The 25122-nt window shown below is 44.2% G+C and overlaps 1 protein-coding gene across 50 annotated transcripts in view; it reads left to right on the forward strand.

The window, feature by feature from the left end:
* The window catches only part of NEDD4L (NEDD4 like E3 ubiquitin protein ligase), a 375462-nt gene that overhangs the window by 325450 nt on the left and 24890 nt on the right, over positions 1 to 25122 (forward strand). For 29 of the 50 annotated variants that reach the window (XM_086373616.1, XM_086373613.1, XM_086373629.1 and 26 more), the window contains 7 exons: positions 762 to 839; positions 2206 to 2260; positions 9268 to 9326; positions 18584 to 18649; positions 20885 to 21114; positions 23017 to 23138; positions 24236 to 24306. In XM_086373616.1, coding sequence (XP_086229742.1) covers positions 762 to 839; positions 2206 to 2260; positions 9268 to 9326; positions 18584 to 18649; positions 20885 to 21114; positions 23017 to 23138; positions 24236 to 24306 — 681 coding nt within the window. Of the gene's footprint in view, positions 1 to 761; positions 840 to 2205; positions 2261 to 2349; positions 2404 to 9267; positions 9327 to 18583; positions 18650 to 20884; positions 21115 to 23016; positions 23139 to 24235; positions 24307 to 25122 lie in introns of all 50 variants that reach the window. The other 21 variants (XM_086373612.1, XM_086373614.1, XM_086373624.1 and 18 more) reach the window with 1 other exon arrangement.

Below are 25122 nucleotides of genomic sequence, written 5' to 3' on the forward strand. Positions count from 1 at the left end.
CAGGATCGTACATCTGACTGCTCTTGGTAAATTACAAAGCATGACCCAAGATGTCAGGGCATGTATTTTTCTTTCAGTGGTTCTCTGTGGTATCTGATAAAGCGTATCCCTTAAGAAAAGTATTTTGTGAACTTTTAAGATCTAATTTGTAGAACTTGGTCAAGAATCCCAGTGAAGTTCTTTCACAGGGATGTGACTTGATAAGATGTTGCCAGCTAACCTGGGGCAGGACATGCCTGGGCTGTCAGAGGAGATTTCAAACTCTCAGCTTTAGCTGAAGAGAGGGTGGAAGGGAGCAACAGCAGACTCAAGTGCTGATGGAGAGGCTGTTGTTAACAGGCTAGCTGCGCTCATGCCAGGGCTCAGGGTCCATAGGGAGCCCCTCCCTGTGGACTAGGCCTCGTCTTCACCAGCATCCTCCACTCTGGTTTCCATGGTAACATCACTGCTGGAACCCTCTCCCTCTTCATCTGCTCCGCATCTTGGGAAAACCTTTTACTTAAACATTCTTACTCTCCTCCTTTCATCGAGGACAAGGAGGAAGAGTGAAATCATTTAGGAGAGCTGGGGAGTCAGGCTTCCTACACTGAGGTGGGATCCTACACTGAGGTGGGATCCTCCCCTCCCCCACGCAGCAGGAGTGCATCCCCGCGTACAGGCAACCTGGTTACTGTGGAGCACACACCTCCCGAAGGGGAGGACCAGTACTGCTCACAGTCAGTCACTCCTAACATCTTCTGCCTTTTGCATTTCTCTTTCAGGAAGATCCACGCCTGAAATTTCCAGTACACATGCGGTCAAAGGCATCCTTAAACCCCAATGACCTTGGCCCTCTTCCTGTGAGTACACTGGAGACCCGCAGACCAGTCTGAAAGTGTTTACTGAGTCACGGGCTCAGTACTGATAGGGAAGCCCTGTGATCTTCTCCTTCTCCGGGTGTTTTGAGTCCTTTTGGTCTGTAAGTTCTTAATAGAGTCAGTTTACACAGTTCACAGCGCACATAGCTCTTCTGAGAGAGGTGTCGGGATGGCTGCCCTCTTGCTAGTAGAAGGTACACCTTGCCGCTGGGATGTTCGAGGCTTTCTCTGCAGGTGACGAGTTAAGCAGCCCACATTTATTTTGTAGCTTAGCAACCATTGATTTCCATCCATACTGCTGATTTAGTCATAGGAATAAAAATATTAAAAACTGGGAGAAAAAGGCATAAGTAATCGCAGAAGGTTTCTCTAAGTCATTTATCCTGCGGATATTTTAAGTTTTTCTCCCTTGTCGATGACTGTTTATAAATCTAATTTTTCATCAGTTCTCTTTTGGGGCCTGAGTGAGAAACGAGCTATTCATTCCAAGTTAAATTTTGAATGAAACCTTCTCCATGCTTTCTTCTTGACCCACCCCCCACCCCCCCATTTTTTAAAAACCCTTACACAGGCTGAAAGGTGGGGAGTGGTGCCCACTCCAAGACTACTTTAAAGTGGAAAGGTGCTGGGAATTTTTTTGGTGATTATTTCCCAAGAACCTTTCTATTGCCTACTGTATGGTATTATATATACAGCCAAATTTGAAGCTCGAAAGATCAGAGTGAAGTCTTTATTCATCGGGTTATACAAATGTCCCACACTCCTCAGATGTTGGGCTCCAGGGTTTAGATGGAAAGAGCCCAGAGGAGAGACTGGAGAGAGGGTTTAGAAGGTGAGGGCACAGTCCAGATAATGAAAGCACACTGGACTGACCTCGGAAAAATTATCCAGATCTGTTGGTTCCTGAGTCCTGAGAGTTCACAACAGAGAATTACTACATTAGATTGTTCAACCACCTGATGACATGGACATAGCCTCCATCTCTCACATCTTATATCAACCTTCCCCCTCCCTTTAGTACTCAGTAAATATACATTTAATTAAATGAACTGCTCAACCCCAGGCTCAACTGTCTCAGAGTGTGCCGGAGTTTCCCTTTGAAGCTTTTGAGATAAGAACCCCTGTTCCCTGTTCATCCTCCAGCGAGTGCAGCTGAGACTGTAGAACGTGCGCTGAAGTGTGTTGCTGGCTGTTGTCACCAGTTCATTTGAAATGTTTCCATTTCATTTATTCTTTATAGCAAAATGTACCCCCTGGGGAGAAGGTGTGTAGGGTCTCTAAATTTTGCCTTTGATTTTGGAACTGCTGGCTATTGTTTGTCTTCTCTGTCTTTCTTCCCTGATACCAGCCTGGCTGGGAAGAAAGGATCCACTTGGATGGCCGGACGTTTTACATTGACCACAGTAAGTAGGCGCTGTTACGGGCACGTAGATGGGGACGAGGGTAACTCAGATGTGGCTGTGAAAGCTGTATCATCTTACTCTTCATCTAGGCAGCCAGGTGTTATGTGGCGAGGACGATGCCAGAGACTCAGTGCCCTCGTACGGTACTGTCCATGCCCCGCCTTCGCTTGAAGCAGCCATCCCAGTTTGACCTTGTGACCTATTAACTTTTTTTTTTTTTAGTTGCAAAATTTTTTTTTTCTGATTGACGACCCCTTGACTTTTGCGCTTTTAATAAATATACTCTGGTAATAGAAAATAAGATGAGAAGTAATGATCAGGTCAGAAATCTATGGAATGAGGAGTGCTTGAAGCAGCCGTCACGTTTTTTAAAACTCTGCCTTCAGGGGTCTCATGGCAAGATGCCCGCTCTGACTTATTTTCTATTCACAGCATGTTTCCCTGCACCCAGCACACTAATACATACGCAGTTCTTTTCTTGAAATTGTAGTACATTTGCTGCAGACATTTGCTCCAGCTCCTGTGAATAAACGTGTGATGTCTTGTGCCAACTAAAAGTTAAACTAATAAAGGTTTGCTTTTAGGCATTAGTTTTGTGGGGTTTTTTTTCTCCCCCCTATTGGAGTGTTTCTCCATGGGATCATATTAGTATATCCCTTAAACCTTCTGAAAAATGTATGTTAAAAAGGAGTCTTCAAGTAGATTTAAAGTTCATGTACATGTGTGATCTGATAGTATTTTGATCTTTGTTTTCATTTGGTTCGTAAATGTGAGCATTACGTCTACACCAGGTTGCCTAGCCTCACATTTTCTTCAGTTCAGTCGCTCAGTTGTGTCTATTTGTGACCCCGGGGACTGCAGCACGCCAGGCTTCCCTGTCCATCACCAACTCCCGGAGCTTGCTCAAACTCATGTCCATCAAGTCGGTGATGCCATCCAACCATCTCATCCTCTGCTGTCCCCTTCTCCTCCTGCCTTCAATCTTTCCCAGCATCAGGGTCTTTTCCAATGAGTCAGTTGTTTGCATCAGGTGCCAGAGTATTGGAGCTTCAGCTTTAGCATTAGCCCTTCTGATGAATATTCAGGGTTGGTTTCCTTTAGGATTGACTGGTTGGATTTCCTTGCAGTCCAAGGGACTCTCAAGTGTCTTCTCCAACACCACAGTTCAAAAGCATCAATTCTTCGATGCTCAGCTTTCTTTATAGTCCAACTCTAACATCCATACATGACTACTGGAAAAACCACAGCCTTGACTAGACAGCCCTTTATCGGCAAAGTAATGTCTCTGCTTTTTAATATGCTGTCTAGGTTGGTCATAGCTTTTCTTCCAAGGAGCAAGCATCTTTTAATTGCAGGCTTGAAATTGCAGTGAATCTGCAGTGATTTTTGAGCCCAAGAAAAATGAAAGTCTGTCATTGTTTCCCCATCTATTTGCCATGAAGTGATTGGACTGGATGCCATGATCTTAGTTTTCTGACTGTTGAGTTTTAAGCCAGCTTTTTCACTCTCCTCTTTCACTTTCATCAAGTTTCTCACATTTTCTGACCTCACTGCACTGGTCAGCTAAGCGCCTTGCTGAGCTGACCGGGAGGTCTGGCCCGGGTCCCCCTGCAGGTGGAGCCTGTCACTGCCTCAAATCCCAGGTCCTCTCCCCGGGTTCCTAAGCCACCCGTGCACCGTAGAGAGAACTTTGGGGCACAGAGTTTGACGGGTTTTTATCAATCCAATTAAGCAAGAAGCCCAGCAATTCAGAATTCAATCAGAATAGTACAAGTCCTGGATATGTTTAGGGCTGCGTGTTACCCTTGGTTAACATTAGGTAGTTGAAGGCACATAGGCCTCGTTTTTGTCTTTGGCCAGTAGTGATGCTGGCTTTTGCCGCTCCCGGAGCTCTGAGGAGTGTGAAATTGCTGCCGCAAGTGCTTTAGGATGTGTGTGTCCTCCCACTTTCCCCTTAATATTCTATTTATAATTCTGCTGTTTCTTAGCATCATTTGCTTAAAATAGTCACACGCCTTTTTCCCACTAAAAACAAAAGACAGCCTTGTTTGCTGTTTTTTCATGCATTACCATTTCACTTTTCAAAGAGAGATACTAGTAATAATGACCATTTTTTTAAAACAAAGGCTTAACCCATCACACAGCCTTGGTCTTTTGCTCAGAAAGGACCTCACACAGCATTGCGGCCGTGTTCCAGCTGGTGATCTGATGCCAGGTCAACCTGAAGAGAGCTTGTCCTGATGTCCTGCGAGGCCCCAGGAACAAGCACAGCACAATTGCAAAGTGCTGTACTGGGATACATTAGAAATATGAAAACTCATGGCCTGGTTTTCTGGAGGCGTGGTGAAGTAAATGCTTGACAAGTGGTGACTCGGCCGGTGGTGCCAGTGCTGTTGGGAAGTTGATGCCCGTGGTTAGAAAATGGAGAGAGCTTGGCTTGAGAGGCAGCAGCCAAACAGTGCCTCCACCCTAAGGCCTGCCCCCTGCTCCTGTCTGGAGAGCGTGAGGTGAGGTCACTCAGTTGTGTCCGACTCTTTGCGATCCCATGGACTGTAGCCCACCAGACTCCTCCATCCATGGGATTTTCCAGGCAAGAATACTGGAGTGGGTTGCCATTTCCTTCTCCAAGGAATCTTCCCGACCCAGGAATCGAACCTGGGTTTCCTGCATTGCAGGCAGATGCTTTACTGGCTGAGCCACCAGGAAGCCCCTGGTTTGGAGAGGGTAGTCACTTGCTAAATGCCTGGGCGGTTCCTAATTCTTAATCAGTCCCTCCAAGCTCCTCTCCAACATTCCCGGTTCCTCTCCAGACCACACAGCACTTGGGAGCCGCCTCCTCTTAACTCCCGGGACTCAGGTGATAGGATATAGACCACAGACAGAGCCTGGCTGGCCTGAGCTGTGCCAATATGATACTTGCAGCACCAGTGGTAAAGAACCTACCTGCCAGTGCTGGAGATGCAAGAGGCAGGGCTCAGTCCCTGGGTGAGAAGGTCCCCTGGAGTAGGAAATGGCAACCCATTCCAGTATTCTTGCCTGGAGAATTCCGTGGACAAAGGAGCCTGGCGGGCTACAGTCCATGGGGTTACAAATTGTCGGCACAACTGAAGCGACTTGGCACGCACACATGTTAGCTGGTAATGTAACATTTCTGCCATTTCTCCCTAATTTGTCAAGGTTTATTCAATGGGAAGTAATAAAGAGGTACATATCAATTAAACAGAGCTCCATTCATTGCCTTTCTGGAAAAAATAAAGTCTAATCTGAAAAATGCAGCATACCTATTTTTCTTTTATGACACTTGATCAGGTACAAAGAACCAATATGGGTTGAATTACCTGGAATTACCTTACCTTCCAAATCAGTTTCTCCTTCTAAACACTTTTCCCGAATCTTAGTTCCAGCAAAATTTAGCATCTCACTTTGTTCTGCTGCTGCCCGCAGGACAGAGACCAGGCCATCCCTGCTGCGCCGCGTGGCTGTGAGAGCGGGCATCTTGGGAGGTGCTCAGAGTCATCCGTCTTCCGCTTTGCTGGGACTCGTGACTGTGCACTGACTGTAGGAGACGGCAGTGCACTTGTCTGCTAATTCATTAGGTTTTTTATTTTCGGCTTCATAAATTCTTGAGAAGTGAGACATATTTAAGATTAAAAATCTTAAAGATTTAATTTCAGAAGAGCATGAATGCTCAATACTAATGTCTTCAGAGTCCTTGATTGATTTGGCTGACATTTATCAGATTAGGCTTCCTGGCTGCTCAGATAGTGAAGAATCTGCCTGCAATGCAGGAGACCTGGGTTCAGTCCCTGGGTCAGGAAGATCCTCTGGAGAAGGGAATGGCTACTCACTCCAGTGTTCTTGCCAGGAGAACTCCATGAACAGAGGGGCTCTGGCGGGCTACACCGTCCGTGGGGTCACAAAGAGTCGGACACGGCTGAGGAACTGACGCTTTCACTTGATCAGTTTGTATGTTTCGAGCCTGGTGTAAAAGGTTAAGGGAAGGTCTTAACTGAGCCCTACGTCTCTCAGGAATTGTACGGTTCTTCTTAAAGACCTGAGGTGTCCAGGTGCTGAGTAGGTGGCCACCGGCAGCTTGTATATCAACACAGAGCTAGAGAGTAAGATTCCAGGGGTGCTCTCCATCTCGTTTCAGTCGTACCACACCCATTGGTGGTGGTGGTGGTGGTTTAGTCAGTAAGTCGTGTCTGACTCTTGTGACCCCATAGGCTGTAGCCTGCCAGGCTCCTCTGTCTATGAGATTGTCCAGGCAGGAATACTGGAGTAGATTGCTATTCCCTTCTCCCGGGTGGGTATTTTCCTGACCCAGGGATCGAACCCAGGTCTCCTGCATTGCAGGCAGATTCTTTACCATCTATACCACCAGGGAAGCCGTACCAAACCCGTTAATAGTATCTAAATGGACTAAGTCTCATTCTTCTACTTCATTCTTGCCCCTTGATTTGAAATATTATGGCTCAAAGACAAAAAGCAAGTTTAGGTTCAAACGTTTCAGGACCAAATGGGTAACTGGCCACCGACATTCTTATGTTGATAATTCCTAAGTGCAAAATTTATGATTATGATAACCATACAGAACCGTGTGTAGTTCTGAAAGCTTAGACTGTTTTAAAAAGGAGTTTGTTTTCACCATCCACTTCATTTGGTCATTTAAAAAACCCCAAGCTCCTGCTGCGTGCTGGGAAATGCATTCAGCGGTGGAGAGGGAGCTGCAGAGATGAGCAGCACGCGGACCCTGTCCGCCTTGGGCTCAGCTCGAGTAGGTCGGGAGTGCCAGGAGGTATTTAAGTGCTGCCTTAGGGGAGTGAGCCTGTTCTTCTGTCCAAGTGCTGGGCTCCAGGTGGGGAGGGAGGCTGCAAGAGAAGGACCTTGTGGAATGGGTGACTTTTCCAGTGGATCCAAAATAATGAGTGCGGTTTAGTCGGGCATGCCCAACAAAGAGAGGTTTCAGGAGGGAGAAAGTGGGTGGCACCGTGATTAGAGAAGCACAGTGGGCTTGCAAGCCGCCAGCGTGCAACGAGCCAGCCTGACACAGGGTCAAGTTCAGCAGGAGCCTGCCAGGTGTCAGGACTCGGGTCCCTTCCACAGCCAGACCAGAGCACCGGAGGGACTATCCAGAAGGGACTGATGTGGTCAAATTTGTTCTCTATAAAGAGTCTCTTGGCAAAGCTGTAAAGGAAGTTCTGAACAGAGGTGAGTGAGCCTAGACCAGGGAAACCTCGAGAGAAGTGCACGGAGAGGCAAGTGCTCCACAGAGAAGCCTTTTCAGCGAGAGGTGGGAACAGTGGTGACCACCGTGGTGAAAGGTTGAGGGGAGGACAGGGGGGTGGCAGGTTCGGATTTGCACCAGGAATGGATTGTGATGCTGTTAGCAAGGAAGACAAGGCTCTGTGAACCGCTTTGGTGTTGGAAGATTATGGCTTCAACTCTGGCAGAGTTGGGTTTGAGGTGTTACCCATGGAAAATCCAGATGCAGGTGTCAAGGATGACAGCTCAGTGTTCCCATCTGGACAGAGCGGGAGTTGTCATATGTAGGTAGCAGTTCATTATTTTCTGCTTTGATAATGGTGCCCAGTCAATATATGGTCCCAGGCAGTTTTTACTCAGCTGTATTTCTCCTTTGTTTGGTTTTCTTTTTTCTTGTTCTGCATCACAGTAGCACCTCTTACTTTCTGAAAACTTCTGTTTTCAAAGTAAGGAACCCAAAAATGCCTTTTACTTCCATCAGCATTCTCTAAAACATTTAAATATTTCATGTAACTTTCCTACCGAATTGTTAGAATCTGCAATTGTCATGTGCTTTGGTAGTTTTATTTTAATACTTTACCACTGCTCTGGTTACCATACTAGACTTCAAAAAATTCCTGGGATAGTCACTGAAACCAAATATTTTAGTTATTCTTATCGGTCCACTTACTAAGTATACCAGAAATAGCATATTCTTCTCAAACCAGTAATTTCCTTTTTTTAAAGCCAACTTAGATTTCCTAAAACTCCCCTGGCTCCCCTCCCCATATCCTTCATGTGAGTCCATCCCTGCCTGCCCCCCCAACACACACAGCGATCCATAAAGTCATTTTAGTTAATATTTGCTAAGTTGCTTCAGTCGTGTCCGACTCTTTGCGACTCCATGGACCGTAGTGCGCCGAGAGGCTCCTCTGTTCGTGGGATTCTCCAGGTGAGAATAGTGCAGCGAGTTGCCATCTCCTTCTCTAAGGAATCTTCCCCACCCAGGGATTGAACCCGGGCCTCCTGCATTGCAGACAGCTTCTTTACCAACTGAGCCAAACGCACCGTCACAAATCCCAAGTGACTGGGCACCTGTTTGTTTCCCCCTTTACCACTGAAACGGTGGTATAGGTGCCATCGACCAGTCTCGCTGACACTGACTCATTTGGGAGAAAGAACCACTTCTCTCCAGCTTGGCCAGAAGGGAATCTTTTCTCTGGCATCCTCCTCTGCTGTATTTAATTCTCATTTTTTCAGCTTGCCTTAGCTGTTTTGATTTTTTTGTGCATCGGAGTGAAACATGTAATGGATTATTCATTTGTTCAGGATTTTTCATCAAAAGCAGTGTGCAGCACCATAAATAAAGGGAATAGAGAAAAAATCATGTCTCCATGTTAACTTTGGGGGGACTAAGAATTTTTATGCCTTTTTAAAAATTAAATGAAATCAAGATCAAGTTATAAATCCTTGAAGAAACAGGGGTTTATAATTGAAATTCCAGCAGATTGTTTGCCAGAAAGTGTGAATAAATGGCTGTACTTTAGTTGTGCATTTTTGATTGGTTGTTTTTAACTAGCCAGTATCAGAGGGGCCTATTGTTCTGTTCTAACCCTGAAATACTAAGCTGTTTATCTTTGGGGGTCAGGATGGGGAACTGGGCAGCTTTTGGAAAATCCAGAAATAATTCTTTCTAAAACATTTTTTTAACATGAAATAGATTTGAACTAATAAGCCTTTTTATTTCTTTTCAATATTTTCAGATAGCAAAATTACTCAGTGGGAAGACCCAAGACTGCAGAACCCAGCTATTACTGGTCCGGTCAGTATTCTAAAGTTCTGACTCTTCATTGTATTTTGGTTGCATCTAAGCACATATTTCTTGTGTATTCCTGCCTCCCTCGGTACCAAGGGCCTGACTGGTGTCCTTGGGAAATTTAACATCACTCCCATCTCCTCCTTCCTGGAATTTCTGGGTGAGACATTGATTGCTGCATTTGCCTGTTCATAGAGCTTTCAATGTAAAGGAAGAGAACATGACTTACTAGCGGTAACAAAACTAAGCATTCTCTTTTGTGTTTTATAGGAGGGTAGATTAAAATACAACAACCAAAATGTCCTCCCTTCCTTTTTATATGAAGCAAAACCTCATCCTGGATTTGTAGAGTTTTGACATTTCTTGAGGCCACAGGTAGTATATGCGTGCTAACAAATTTAAATTGGATTCTGAATCTCTTCCAGCTCTAAAAATCTGCAGAGGTTTGGTGAGATTGTAGCTGAGCTCCAGAGCTGGTAGAGTTAAGAATCCTTACCTCTGCTGACCCACTAATAGCCCCCTCACGTATGTTCATCAGGCAGATAGTCTGCCTGTCATTCAGCAGTTAAAAAGTACCTGTTCAGACACCTGGGCGGAGCCTGGAATAGGCCACTGTGGTCACAGAGAATGCACCAGTCTTCTGTCAGTGGTTACATACGTACAGGGAGGGACTGTTGAAATTGTAGGAACCATGCTGGAGTCAGCAGCAGATTACAAACAAGGATCTTTTAAAAACTAGAGGAGCTAAAGGAAGTAAAGTTTGTTACATTGAGTGCTGAGCTAAGAGACCAAGAGGTGTATTTCAAATACCAGTTTTGAGGATGTCACTGGTGGCCAGTTGTTTAAGGGTTCACCTTCAGTACAGAGGGTACAGGGTCAGCCCGTGGTTGGGGAGCTGAGATCCCATGTGGCTTCGAGACCAAACAACCAAAACATATAACATATTCAATAAAAACTTTTTAAATGGTCCACATCAAAAAAATCTTTTTAATACTAATTTTGTGACTTTAATCTGATTCATTCCAAATCATGTTTTGAATTCTATGTCCATTTGAAAACTTAGATGATAATACAGGGCAAATGCACCTTGATGCCTGACTTCCCTTTAGCTACTTGTTGGATTTGTTCAGCTGCTTTGCTGCTGGTTAATGCAAAATGCCTAATAATACCTGTGTCAAAACAGACATCAGCTACTCTTCATGTAGTTTAACAAATACCTGCCTTACTGCCATGGGTTCCTTTTGATATATTCACAGTCACAATAAGTCAGAGTAGTATTTTCCCTTCTCCATCATGAGAAACAAGGAAAATTCAAGAAACGGTGCTGTTTTTCAAGCAGCAGAGGACTTTTGAATAATTCTGAAGCCTTTTCAAGTGTCTATCAATTACTGATCATCTGTCTTCATGCAACTTTGTTAGTTTTTATTCATTACTATTGGAAATTATTTAGCATCATAAATCCAGATAGATTTACTATGAGGGAAGATCTCTGTTTCTTTATTTTCTAATAAAAGAGATTTGTTTACTCTTTAATTATAGGTAGTGGTATCTCTCCCAGTGAGAGCATGTTTTTTTAGGTAATCATCACCTTAGTGTAGATAAGTGATTTTTGTTTTAATTCAGTTCTAAATTTTTGGGAATTTCCACAATGATTTCTTTCTGTCCTTAGCTTATAAATTATTTAGAATAAACTTTTTAGTTTCTAAGAGTTTGGGAGGGTTTTTACCTCTTTCTTACTAATTATGGTCAGAGAATATTGTCTGGGGAATATTGTTAGATATCTGAAACTTCTTTGGAAGCTTGACCATTTTTTGTTACTGCTCTTTTTGTATTTCAAAAGAATGTATATTCTGTCTTTCCTGGGTATAGAGTTCTTTATATGCCTGTTAGATCAAGTCTGTGGTGTTCAAAGTATCCATTTCCATCATGACTTTTTTCCTGGCTTTTCAAATGTAATCAAGTCAGTTTGGGTCAGAATCTCTCATGACGATTGTGGCTTCGTCAGTCACTGTGTTCACTCTGCTTCTCTAGTATTTGCTTAATATATCTTTTCTGTCTCTTAACTTTTCTGTCTCTTGTTACTTTCTGCTGGACTGATAGAATAGTCTTTATTTTCTCTCATTTTCTATACTTGGAAGTTGTATTCTCTATTTCTGTTCTTTTGGTGCTCACATTAAAACTTTTAACCAACATACTTGACTTAATGCCAAAATTAATCTCTGTCTCTCTTCCTGGATAATATACAACTCTGGGGAACTTTCGTGCTGTTTTCCTAAAAAGAAATAATGCAAATGAACTTACTTACAAAACAAAAGCAGACTCACAGACTTAGCGAACAAACTAAGATATAGTTAGGGAGTTTGGAATGGACATATACACACTGCTGTATTTAAAATGGATAACCAACTCGGACCTACTATATAACACGAGGAACTCTGCTCAGTGTTTTGTGGCAGACTGAAAAGGAGGAGAGGTTGGGGGGAAGTGGATTCTTGTATATGTATGGCTGAGTCCCTGTGCTATTCACCTAAAACTATCAAAGCATTGTTAATCAGCTATACCTTAATATAAAATAAAATATAAAATAAAAAAAAATTTTAAAGTGCTGTTCTTCTCAGTCCCACATTCCATTGTTCAAAGGAATTTTAAAACTACTTTATCTTTAAACTTGCCAAATGAAAGTGAAAATCACTCAGTCTGTCCAACTCTTTGTGACCCCCTGGACTATACAGTCCATGGAATTCTCCAGGCCAGAATACTGGAGTGGGTAGCTGTTCCCTTCTCCAGGAGATCTTCCCAACCCCAGGGATCAAACCCAGGTCTCCCACATTGCAGGCGGATTCTTTACCAGCTGAGCTACCAGGGAAGCACCAAAAACTTGCCAAATAATCGTTAACATTTTCTTTTTCTTTTTTTTTTAACTGTCAATGTTTGTTTAATTTACTTATATGTAATCAAATTTCTATGTCTACCCTTGGTTCTTGCATTTACTTTTTTCCAGGTTAAGTTTTCTCCTTAATGAAGTTTAACTTCTAGTTCATGATTCTAAAACTGTAGCCTATAGATCAACAGAGTCAGAACCATTCAGAAACTTATTAGAAATGCACATTTTGAGGTCCTAACTCAGACCTACTGAAAATCAGCAACTTTGGTGTGGGCCCTGCAGTCTATATTTTAACCCCACCCCCCGCCCCCCAAGGATTCTGATGCCCTCCCAAGTTTGAGAACCTCTGCTCGGTCAGCAATTTCAGTGAGAGTGTGAGAGAGAAGGGGCTTACCTACCTGTCTGTCAAATGATAGTTTAGCTGACTGCAGGATTCTTGCTCAACAGTTACTTTTCTTCAGTACTTTGAAGTTGTTTTTTCCCTCTTCCAGCCTCCATAACTGATGATGAGAAGTTTGTTGTCAATCTGATTGTCATTTTTTGATGAGTAAATCTCTCTTTTCTCCAGTGATTTTTAATTTTTCTCTGTCTTTAACTTTCTACAATTTTACTATCATGAATGTAAGTGTAGGTTTCTTTTTATTTATTCTACTTTGGATTTATCATGATTCTTCCTCGTGGGGATTGCATCTTTCCTTTATCTGGGAAAGTTCCCCGCAGTTATTCCTTTGCACGTTGCACCTGTTCCATTTTTATTATCTGTGTCAGTAACTCATACCAGGTATTTGATTCAATTTCATATTCTGTCTTATTTCTGAGCTTGTCTATCTTCTGTCTGTCTTATTGCCATACTGCAGGCTCAGCTCTCCCAGTTAATTACCTTTTAAGCTTTTTATCATCTACTCTGTATCAGTTCATTATGTCTATTATTTCAGTGACTGAGTTAATTGCTCAAAGTTCTCTTTGATCTTTTAAAATGTGCTTGGCCTTTTTAGTTACTGTTATTCTGTCCTGTTGTTTGCTTCTATTTATTTTTCTACCCATACTTGCAGCTTTTAAATCACTCTTGAATACTTATCTCATAGCCTCTTTTACATTTATTGTTACCTCTGGTCTTAGTGGGATTAAATCTCCCACTCGTCATGTCTGTAAACTCTCCTCAGTGGTAGGTGATTGTCAAGTTCAGTGTCTAATTTTTGTTTTGAAGTGCATATGCACTCATTTTTGTATCTTATGGGTCTTTCATATGTCCTGAACTGTACTAACTGTTTACTGTTTAGTTTATATTTATGCACCCTTAGTTACTATAACTGTGGGCCTCACACTCACTCTGGTGTATAGGCTTGGAGTCTGAGTTTATTAGAGGTCTGGATTTGTTTATTATTTTTCTCCCAGTTATGATCCCAGACGGAAAGTAAGCTTCCTTGCAACTTCCCCAGGCCTGTGGGTAGAATTTTCTTATATGCTTCTCGGATGAGGGTCTTGTGCAGGGAGCCGTGTTCTGATCCCCTGGGTCATACAGAATGTAGGCCATGTTCTGTGTGCCCATGTGAGGATTAAAAACTCAAGCCCAAGTGCCAAGGCTGGGTCCAAACCCCAGTTCTATAATTTTGAGTCTTTCTGCCTATCTGGTACCTAGAGTTTCTCTCTTTTTCCCAGGTTTTAAAAATGTCTACATACTGGGGGAGAAGGGACCCTTCTGTGACATTATTGTGATTCAGTATGCTCTTGGTATGCCAGGCGTCACCATTAAAGGCCCTGGAAATGTGAAGTGCTGTTCATACTTGCTTCTCTTAAGAGCACTATCTCATGCTTGTGTAACGCTTTGTACCTGTTCAAGAACTTTATATAACCAACTGCTTTGAAACTCACAGCAATCCCCTCAGGATGGTAGGGAAGTAGTTGTGATTCCCACTTTTTCAGAAGCTACTTGTGTGGCTGAAAGTTAAAGTCCGCGTCAGAATCCAGGCCGGAGCCTCAGCTCTCCTGGCCCTACCAACGTCTCTGTGTCAGGCCCAGACCCTTCTCTGCCAGGAGCTCCAGGGTCAGTAGTGGACAATGATGCATGCAAATACTGAGAACCCACTTACACAGCGTCAGATTTTCATTTTCTTCAAAAAAGAAACCTTATTTAATAGAGGGTAGCTTTAATCAATGGATACCTTCGTTATTTAAATAGGTTTATGTAAAAGTTATGTTGTGGATAAGAAAATAAGATGCCAGATTTTCACAAGAGAATAAATAAATTGGCCTGTCTGTTACAAGAAATGTCATTCTCTTCAGAAATGTCATTCTCTTCTATCACAAAGATTGTTGGAATCTTTTTAGGAGAAGGATATAAAAAGCCATTATAAGAACGACCCCTAGAGAGAAAATATGAGTATTAGAGGAGGAGGTAGATTTCTTAGCTTTCATGCATCATCTCCTCAAAAGAAGAAAGGCCAGAAATATCTCAGCACTGATTTCCACCCACAGCTAGTCAGCAGCTAGCAGATTATAAGCCAGACAGGGGCGGAGGTACCATGGGCTGGGGGCAACACTTTGAAATACATTCCTTGGGAAACTTGTCATTTAAGATACTGTCGGACTTGCATACACAGTGATGAATGTTCAAGCCTTTTTTCAGTGTTTGCAGATGAGGAAACAAAAAATAATTACTGGGAATGACATATTTGGGGAAATGGAAGAGGCTTAAAATTTGACTGGTTGAGTCCTTCGACTTCACTGAGCAAGCATTCGAGAGTAGAGAGGTCATGTGACAGAGCTAGCTGGCAGGGAGTCTGTCCTACAAATCTGGGCTTCTGAAGCTGGCCGGAAACCATAAAAGGAAATCATTTTTTTTTTCCAGGCTTAATTTTCTTCTATCACAGCTGATCATACCTGAGAACCTCAGACAAATACTTTTCCTTTTGACACTTCACTGTCATGGTTTGTTCTCTCCTGTCACTCTCGTTTCTGCTCAGGTTTCTCTTTCCCAGAGCCGCCTTCCCCAACCACCTCATGTAAGAGGAATTCTGTCATTTGCCTGCCTTGCATTTACTTAGGTATTCATTTAGCTTTTATTGCCCGTTGCTCACAGTAGCTTCTAAAAAAGCTACAGAGCAAAAAGCATGATAATGTCTTTATTGGCTTATGTCAGACCATTGTTCCATTTCCTTATGTTGGTGGTTGTCCAGATGGTGATAAAATCTCTACCTTTTCTGGAATCAAAATTCATACATTATTTCATCAGACTAAACACCGTCCAAAATAAACATGATATATAGTCAAGTCTGATGTTCAGTGGAGAAGTAAACAAAGACTGGCTTAAAAACTAAAAATGAAGAACAAACCACAGGTGGTGTAGGTTGTCTTTTTTTTTTAATTGAAGTATGGTCGATCTGCAGTATTGCCAGTCTCCACAGTACGGCAGTGACTCAGTTATACACACGCTGAGTGTATGTATAAATATGTATGTATAGTTACATATATAAACTATGTATGATTTATACCAGGATACTGAATATAGTTCCCGTGCTTGTTGTTTATCGTTTCTAGGGTAACAGTTTGCATCTCCCAACCCCAACCTCTAGTCTGTCTCTCTGCCTCTCCCCCTCGGCATCCAGTTGTCTTCAAAATGCTCTTAAGACGCATGAATGTAATGTCTTTGGCTCTTGAATTACAAGGCAGAATACTGACATGATCATGGCTTTCTGTGACAGCAGTTACTTATTTTTGTTTTGGCCTAGTTATTGTCTGTGTGGTCATGTCTTTAGGCAGTACAAAGGGAAGAAACTCTTGCTCTTCATTTTCGCTTTTTCTGGTCAGGAATAAGTGTGGCCAAGGCATAAGGTCTGGAGTCTGGAAACCCTTTGCAAAAGATCAGTATATTTCATTAATGCAGTCCAAAATGATACCAGCAGAAGTATTCTTGCCCAGACTCACACTCTGCTCCAGAAAGCAAGGAGTTCTTCTGAGTGTCAGGCTGTCCAGTTTTGTCTATGTGTATGCAAAAGCCAATCCTTTCTGCTTCAGAAAAAGAATTGTAAGCCTTTTCAACAGCTTGAAGTCAGGGCTCTCAGATACTACAAGCTACCTGACAATGTAACAAGTAGGGAATATTTGAATGACGATATAGAAATGATACTGCTTTACCTGAAGAGATCCCAGAATGAATAACGTTAGCTCAGTTACCGAGCTCACTTCTGTGTATCATCCCTCTGCTCCATAGATACAGCCTTCCAGATCTAAAGAGATCCTTGCCCACAACCACTAAATAATCAGCTCCTAAAATGAGGACGTTTCCAGCATGCTGTCTACTCAGTTTTTTATTCCTTGACAAGAGAATCAGTTCACTTGCCTTTCTGCTGTTAACTTTTTCTCCCAAGTATTGTTAAAGCACAGTCAGTCTTTTCTAAATGACAGTACAGCTCATTTGGAGTTGTGTGTTAAAGTATATGGTAGCCAATAACGTATCTAAACTACAATCCATAAAAAGATTACAATGCACCTTGATGCACATTCAGACAGAAGTCACATGGAAAGTCTATTTAGTTTATGTATAATATCTCTCAGACGTGGGGTTGCTCCTCCCAGCCACCGCCTCTGACCTTAGGCATGGGTTAGATAAGTTAGGATAATCATGATGGTGTGATCACACACCTAGCCAGACATCCTGGAATGTGAAGTCAAGTGGGCCTTAGAAAGCATCACTATGAACAAAGCTAGTGAAAGTGATGGAATTCCAGTTGAGCTATTCCAAATCCTGAAAGATGATGCTGTGAAAGTGCTGCGCTCAATATGCCAGCAAATTTGGAAAATTCAGCAGTGGCCACAGGACTGGAAAAGGTCAGTTTTCATTCCAATCCCAAAGAAAGGCAATGCCAAAGAATGCTCAAACTACCGCACAATTGCACTCATCTCACACGCTAGTAACGTAATACTTAAAATTCTCTAAGCCAGGCTTCAGCAATATGTGAACCGTGAACTTCCAGATGTTCAAGCTGGTTTTAGAAAAGGCAGAGGAACCAGAGATCAAATTGCCAACATCCGCTGGATCATGGAAAAAGCAAGAGAGTTCCAGAAAAACATCTATTTCTGCTTTTTTAACTATGCCAAAGCCTTTGACTGTGTGGATCACAATAAACTGTGGAAAATTCTGAAAGAGATGGGAATACCAGACCACCTGACCTGCCTCTTGAGAAATCTATATGCAGGTCAGGAAGCAACAGTTACAACTGGACATGGAACAACAGACTGGTTCCAAATAGGAAAAGGAGTATGTCAAGGCTGTATGTTGTCACTCTGCTTATTTAACTTCTATGCAAAGTGTATCATGAGAAACTCTGGGCTGGAAGAAGCACAAGCTGGAATCAAGATTGCCGGGAAGAATATCAATAACCTCAGATATGCAGATGACACCACCCTTATGGCAGAAAGTGAAGAGGAACTCAAAAGCCTCTTGATGAAGGTGAAAGAGGAGAGTGAAAAAGTTGGCTTAAAGCTCAACATTCAGAAAATGAAGATCATGGCATCTGGTCCCATCACTTCATGGTAAATAAATGGGGAAACAGTGTCAGATTTTCTTTTTTTGGGCTCCAAAATCACTGCAGATGGTGATTGCAGCCATGAAATTAAAAGACGCTTACTCCTTGAAAGGAAAGCAGAGACATTACTTTGCCAACAAAGGTCTGCCTAGTCAAGGCTATGATTTTTCCAGTGGTCATGTATGGATGTGAGAGTTGGACTGTGAAGAAAGCTGAGCACCGAAGAATTGATGCTTTTGAACTGTGATATTGGAGAAGACTCTTGAGAGTCCCTTGGACTGCAAGGAGATCCAACCAGTCCATTCTAAAGGAGATCAGTCCTGGGATTTCTTTGGAAGGAATGATGCTAAAGCTGAAACTCCAGCACTTTGGCCACCTCATGCGAAGAGTTGACTCATTGGAAAAGACTGTGATGCTGGGAGGGATTGGGGGCAAGAGGAGAAGGGGACGACAGAGGATGAGATGGCTGGATGGCATCACCAATTCAATGGACATGAGTTTGACCGAATTCTGGGAGTTGGTGGTGGACAGGGAGGCCTGGCGTGCTGCAATTCATGGGGTCGCGAAGAGTCGGACACGACTAAGTGACTGAACTGAACTGATAATATCTCTAAGTGATTTCTTGAACATCCGTATTGTTTTCAGGGATGAAAGCCTCAGTCAGTGCTGAATGGTCTTAATCATTTCTAGAACTTCCCATGTGGTGTGTAGGCATCATGTAAACTTCAGTGATCATATGAGGAGTGACAATTCTAAGGCTCACGATTCATGAAACTTTCTGAACGTCGGCTTCGTGTACGTAAAATTTCAACTGCATTGTTCATATTATCTATATGTATACATTTGTCTTCCAGGCTGTTCCTTACTCCAGAGAATTTAAGCAGAAATATGACTACTTTAGAAAGAAATTAAAGAAACCTGTGAGTACATGTCTTCCAAAAATGTTGCCTTAGTCATTCGTAAGTTACCAAAATTACTTCAGTGAGAACTTGTTTCTTACTTTTATGTCTATACCAAAAATGCTACTTTCCTTTTTTCACTGCACTTTAATCCACCTGGATCTCCGATCTGAATTTCCTTTTTTTTTAAATTTTATTTTATTTTTAAACTTTACAATATTGTATCAGTTTTGCCACATATCGAAATGAATCCGCCACAGGTATACCTGTGTTCCCCATCCTGAACCCTCCTCCCTCCTCCCTCCCCATACCCTCCCTCTGGGTCGTCCCAGTGCACCAGCCCCAAGCATCCAGTATCATGCATCGAACCTGGACTGGCGACTCGTTTCATACATGATATTATACATGTTTCAATGCCATTCTCCCAAATCTCCCCACCCTCTCCCTCTCCCACAGAGTCCATAAGGCTGATCTATACATCAGTGTCTCTTTTGCTGTCTCGTACACAGGGTTATTGTTACCATCTTTCTAAGTGAATATTAACTTAGAATTATTGGGTTGGCCAAAAAGTTTCTTCGGGTGTTTCCATATCATCTTTCAGAAAAACATTTTGGCCAACTCAAAACATATTAAATCACCGGAAGGTAATTTTTTATGTAATACATAAAAAGATAGAAACGATTTTATGAGATATACAATAATTCAGGACCAAGTGAAAAAATTTGGAGAAGCCTATGCAGTTGCTTATGGTTACCCTATTTAATAAAACCTTGGTTTTATTAAATATGAATTATAAATTTATAAATTATAAATGTTCAATTTATAATTATAAAAATGTTCAAGTCTGTCCCTTTAAATTCCAATATGTACAACATAAATATAATTTATAATATTCTGGCATATTAAGACCAAATGTCATTTTCAGAGTAAAAATTCTCACTGGGAAACCCATTAAGATTCTGGCAAAACCAAGAAATCTTGTAAGGCTTTTTGTAGGCAGTGTTTTAAATTATAATATTATATTTTCTACTGACATATCTCCCCAGATCCTTTAACACTGCGTTTTCTGTTTCACTTTGGTTTCACCTGTCTGGTGAGGATTTTCCCAGTCTTCTCATTTCGTGCCTTCACTTTCTGGGGTGTTTTCGCACAGGTCACTGTTGATTGGCTTCGGCTCACTGGGAAAAGGGGTGTGTCTCCCACAGCTCAGATCTCCCTGTCTGCCTGTGCTTCCCGCCCGCCTGCCCCAGCCCGCTCCACTCCCTCAGTTATGCCCTCTCCCCACTCTGCTGTGGGTTAGGCACTGGGGATGTCTGGAACCCAGCCTCTGCCTCGGGGAGCTCCCCCTAAGGGTTTTGTTCTCTTTTCCATCACCCCGAATCAAGGAGCTCCTGGAAAAAAAAAATTTAAGAAAAAGGAGCTCCTGGGTGCCTCCATTTCAGAATGACTCAAATTTGAACCCGTGGAATTCCCGTGTTTCTTTGTGAGTCACCTGCGTTTCTTCTGAGGATAAGTGATGACTCTGAGGGCCCCACCCTGTCTCACTCTAGCACTTAAACTCCACGGTACCTTCTGCCTGGAAACCGACTCTGCAAATCCATTGTTATAACAGAGCCGACCCGGGGCCTGCTTAGCCAGGAAGCAGTTATTCACAACTTCAGTCAAGTGCCTTTTAATTTTCATGTTTACCGTTGAATAGCTGTGGCCCTTGGCCTGATCATGAGAGTCTGCCCACCCCCACCCTGGCAATAGAATTAGCTTCTAAGCATCGTGGACCCACGCCTGCAGCCGGAGCCCCTACCAGGGCTCAGAGTCATCCCAGCCTGGCTAGGTGGGGATTGTCTATGGGTTTTAATCATCTGGACTGAAGTCCCTTTCTTTGACTGAAACAATATAGAGCGCTGACCGTGTTTCAGTTGTCAGCGGGTGGATAAGGGCCCCTCAGTTGCTCATAAAAGCGGGACAGGATGATTTGTCTCTACTCAGCGTAGTTTCCTCCGCAGCACGTGTTGCTGACTCAGTGGATGACAGCTGCTCGTGGGTGCTGTGTGTCTCCTCCTGACGTAGGAGGCTTTCTGTCTGTGAAGAAAAATCTAGAAAGGGCAGAGTCCCAGTTGGAGCCATTTGTCCCTGATTGTTTATTCGAAGGCTGCCATCATTTCTGCTCGTTGTTGTTTTTCTGTTAGGAAGTCAGGTGTGTATTTACTCTCTGACTGTGTGTCCGTTTTTTTGTTGTTGTTTTTTCCTTTAATTTAGGCGGATATTCCAAATAGGTTTGAAATGAAACTTCACAGAAATAACATATTTGAAGAGTCCTATCGGAGAATCATGTCTGTGAAAAGACCAGATGTCCTGAAAGCTAGGCTGTGGATTGAGTTTGAATCGGAGAAAGGTCTGGACTACGGGGGCGTGGCCAGAGAGTGGTTCTTCCTACTGTCCAAGGAGATGTTCAACCCTTACTACGGCCTCTTCGAGTATTCGGCAACGTAAGTGTCTGGAGTGCATTTCAGAATGTGTCCCCCACTGAGCCAGGTTTATTCCTCATGAATAAATGAGAGAGATGAGATGATGGGAGAGTGGGCTTCCCTGGTAGCTCAGCTGGTAAAGGAGCTGCCTGCAATGCAGGAGAACCCGGTTTGATTCCTGGGTCAGGAAAATTCCCCTGGAGATGGAATGGGCTACCCATTCCAGTATTTTTGGGCTTCCCTGGTGGCTCAGACAGTAAAGAATCTGCCTGCAATGCGGGAGACCTGGGTTCAGTCCCTTGGTTTGGAAGATCCCCTGCAGGAGGGCATGGCAACCCACTCCAGTATTCTTGCCTGGAGAATCCTCATGAACAGAGGAGCCTGGTGGGCTACCGTTCATGGGGTTGTGAAGAGTCAGACATAACTGAGCAACAAAGCACATGACGAGAGAGTAAGCCGCTCCCTCGTGTGAGGTGAATGAACACTGCCGACCTCAGCCCCGCCCACCCTCCTCCCTGACGCCTAGAACAGACTCTGGCTCCACACAGTGAAATACCGTACAATGTGAACACCCAAAAATAATTCTTCCCTTGTCTGTTGGGTTCATGTAATTGAAATGGAAAATGTGTTGGGTACTTATCGTAAAGAACAGCACTGTTCATTTGTTATGCTAATTCGGGGAATTTGTCACTGTCACAATTCAGAAGGTCATTGTCTCATGAACAGAAATAGTTTTCTGACATTGTACTACTTAAAGGGAAATTGAGGATCCGTCCTTTAGGACCCAGAGGACTGTCCTGGGCCTGTGAGGTGAGGCCCTGCCTTCCCCTTGCATTAGGGTTTCACCACTGCCGGGCGTGAAGACTGAGGCTTTCTTGGGAATCAAGCTGCGCACAAGGCCGCCCGTCTCATCCTCCAGGCTGTGGCTTCTCCAAAGCCTCAGGCTGGGCCCAGTCCCTCAGTAGGAGAGTCGTCGACCTTGAGAAGCAGCCTGTGCTCTTTGGGGCCAAGACTTCTCCCACGTCTTCCCCCTGGTGCCAGTCTCCTGAGGGCTGTTTGAAAAGAGCAGCCTCGGTATTCTTCTCAGTGCTCTGGCCAAGAATTTCCCATTTTGTAAAACTGATAAAAGCCATGAAAAAGGAGAGGATCAGAGACCACACCCACACCTCACCCACATCCCAGAGTGGCCTCCAGAGGAGCCTGGCTGCAGACTCTCTTCCTTACCTAAGCACTCCTGTGGCGGGGAGTCCCTGTCGAGCCCCTCCAGAGGAGTATGGCCGCAGACCCTCTTCCTTACCTAAGCACTCCTGTGGCAGGGAGTCCCTGTCGAGCCCCTGTGGTCTGTGCTGTTTCTCATCTTCCAAAGGTACTCGGCCGAACCGTAAGAAACTGACGTTTTTGTCAGTCAGCACAGTCAGATGTCCACAGTTCCTTAGGTTTACCTTAATAGGGCATGCGCACCAGCTCCAGTAGATCTCCGTCCTTGGTCATGGAAAGAGGCTAACCTCTAAATAAACCCTGTTCTCTAGCTTTTTCACCTCATCTGTCTGAAAGCCTATTGACAGGCAGAGACAGAAAATTCAGATGCTTGCATTTCTTTTGCTATTGTTCTGTCGCTAAATAGTGTCCAACTCCTTACAACCTCATGGACAAGCTCCCCTGTCCTTCACCATCTCCCAGAGTTTGCTCAAATTCACGGCCATTGAGTTGGTGATGCTGTCTAACTGTCTCATCCTCTGTCACCCCCTTCTCCTTTTGGCTTCAATCTTTCCCGTCATCAGAGTCTTTTCTACTCAGTTGGCTCTTGGCATCAGGTGGCCAAAGTATTGGAGCGTCAGTCCTTCCAGTGACTATTCAGGTTTGATTTCCTTTAGGACTAATTGATTTGATTACATTTCTTTTTTCTCTCTTCCTCCCCAAAAGGGACAACTACACACTTCAGATCAATCCCAATTCAGGCCTCTGTAATGAAGATCATTTGTCCTATTTCACTTTCATTGGAAGAGTTGCTGGGCTGGCAGTATTTCATGGGAAACTTCTAGATGGTAAGTTATTTTTAAAAGTGTTGAAGGTAATAAGACAGTGTTCTCTGTGGTCTATCATGAGGTGTCTTACTCACATCATAGATTTTAAGCAGAAGATTCTCACTGGTTCTCTGTAAATCAATGGATTCTTTTCTTAATGCTTTGCCCATAACGAAGGTGCTCCTTAAGACCGTGACTGCCCTTGGAGGCAGAGCAGAGACGCAGCATGTCAGTGTCGGCCCCCTAGCCCCATCTGGGGCCTCACCTTCTTCCCTCCCCAGACACCGGCGGGGTTTGAGCCTCGTCTTAGGGCTACGCTGAGCCCGAGGGGGCAGGAGCTGCTGCCGGGGGTGGGTGCCTGGGGACACCTGGGGCGGGCTGAGGATGGGGGTTGAAGGTGGAGGAGGGGGACCGAGGTTCCCGCGTCCTGTTGAGAGGTGTGCAGCACAGGCCGGCCTGGCACGGGTGTGGGGGGCCCCTGTGGAACCACGGGGGGTGTTCCTCACTGCTATCGCCCTGCTCAGGCCCCCTCCTCCCCCAGAAGGCCGCACAGCCTCCTCCACGGTCTCCCACGCTCCCTTCTCACCCTGTCCTCCTCTCCCCACCACGGCGCCAGCGATGACACTGACACGCAGACAGGATTCCCTCCTGGCGTGTTGGTGACCCCTGGCCCCTGGGCAGCAGCCCAGACTCTGCAGTGCCTCGTGGGAGCACTGTGTCCACTACCCAGTCCCTCCCGGCCTGCCAGCCAGGGCACCCTGTGCCACTGTCCCGGCGAGCCCCCGCTTTGTCCCCCCTAGCCAGGAGTGCCTTTCTCGCCCCGGGCACACGCGCATTTGCACTGCAGGTTCCTGCCTGTGCTTGAAGCTCATTGGCCGTCTCACAGCAGCCTTTCTGGCCTCCACTCTCCGCTGGGCCATCCCTGTTAGTGTAACTGCCCCGCTTCCCCGTCCGCTCCCCACCCCCATGCACACCAGGCCCATGTCTGGCTGCAGAGAGCCCTCGATTCTTCTGCCCTGGTGTCTCGTTCACATGAAAGCGGGTTAGTTTTTAGTTTGTGCCCTGATGCACAGCATCATCAAAGATTTGAAACTAACCCAGTTTTCCCCACGTTTTAGGTTTCTTCATTCGACCGTTTTATAAAATGATGCTGGGAAAGCAGATAACTCTGAATGACATGGAATCTGTGGTGAGTAAACACGGGTTACTCCAGTGGACATCGTGAGCTGCTTGTGCTTTATAGAAAGGGAGTTGAGGCCATGTGCTAGTCACAGCGATTTTTACGGGCACCCTCGTTCAGTATGAGCACCAGGGAACATTTAGTTGTTCAAGAGGTTAATTGATCTCTGTAACTTTTTAAATAAGCAAATCATTGTTCACATTTCCTAGAGTCATGGTATTTCCGGTGGACACACACACAACTCAGTTACCTCTGCTTACCCAGGACTAGGTAGACCAAATTAAACCCAAGGGTCATCTAGAAACCTCATCATTGCCCATTGAAATTGAAATTGCTAATACCAAACAGGTTACAGGCTCGTCTGTCATCCCTTTGTTTTCCAACCTAAAAAAATGGCAGGGGACCAGGCCAAACAGTAGATAAGGGAAGAATATTTGAAGTCATCCTAGACATGGAAGAAGGGTAAATGACCACTACATTGCAGGAGAAGAGTGAAAAATTAGACAGTAATTGCCGACTTTTGATTTGGGTTTTCATGTTGCATTCAACTTACTCATTTTTAATCTAGGCTGACCCTTTCAAAGCTGAAAGGATTTTCTGTAAAAGCAAAATCCGATGCTCTTTTTCCAGTATCCTTTGCTTCTGTTTTTCTTTTAATTTACCTGTGACCCCACCGTTCACCTCCACGGGGTTGGGAGCCGGGGGAGGGTTTCCCTGGGGCCATCAGGAAGCATCTTTTTCCCTCAGCCTTGCCGCTGCACTGCCTGCGCGTGCTGTGGAGTTGGGTCCGTGAGCCGTGTACTCGTGGCCCACGGCACAGCCTCT

Source organism: Bos grunniens, chromosome 24 (assembly GCF_055505025.1).
Source record: "Bos grunniens cultivar Pamir isolate PY7600 chromosome 24, Bosgru_T2T1.0, whole genome shotgun sequence".
NCBI classification, from domain to species: domain Eukaryota; kingdom Metazoa; phylum Chordata; class Mammalia; order Artiodactyla; family Bovidae; genus Bos; species Bos grunniens.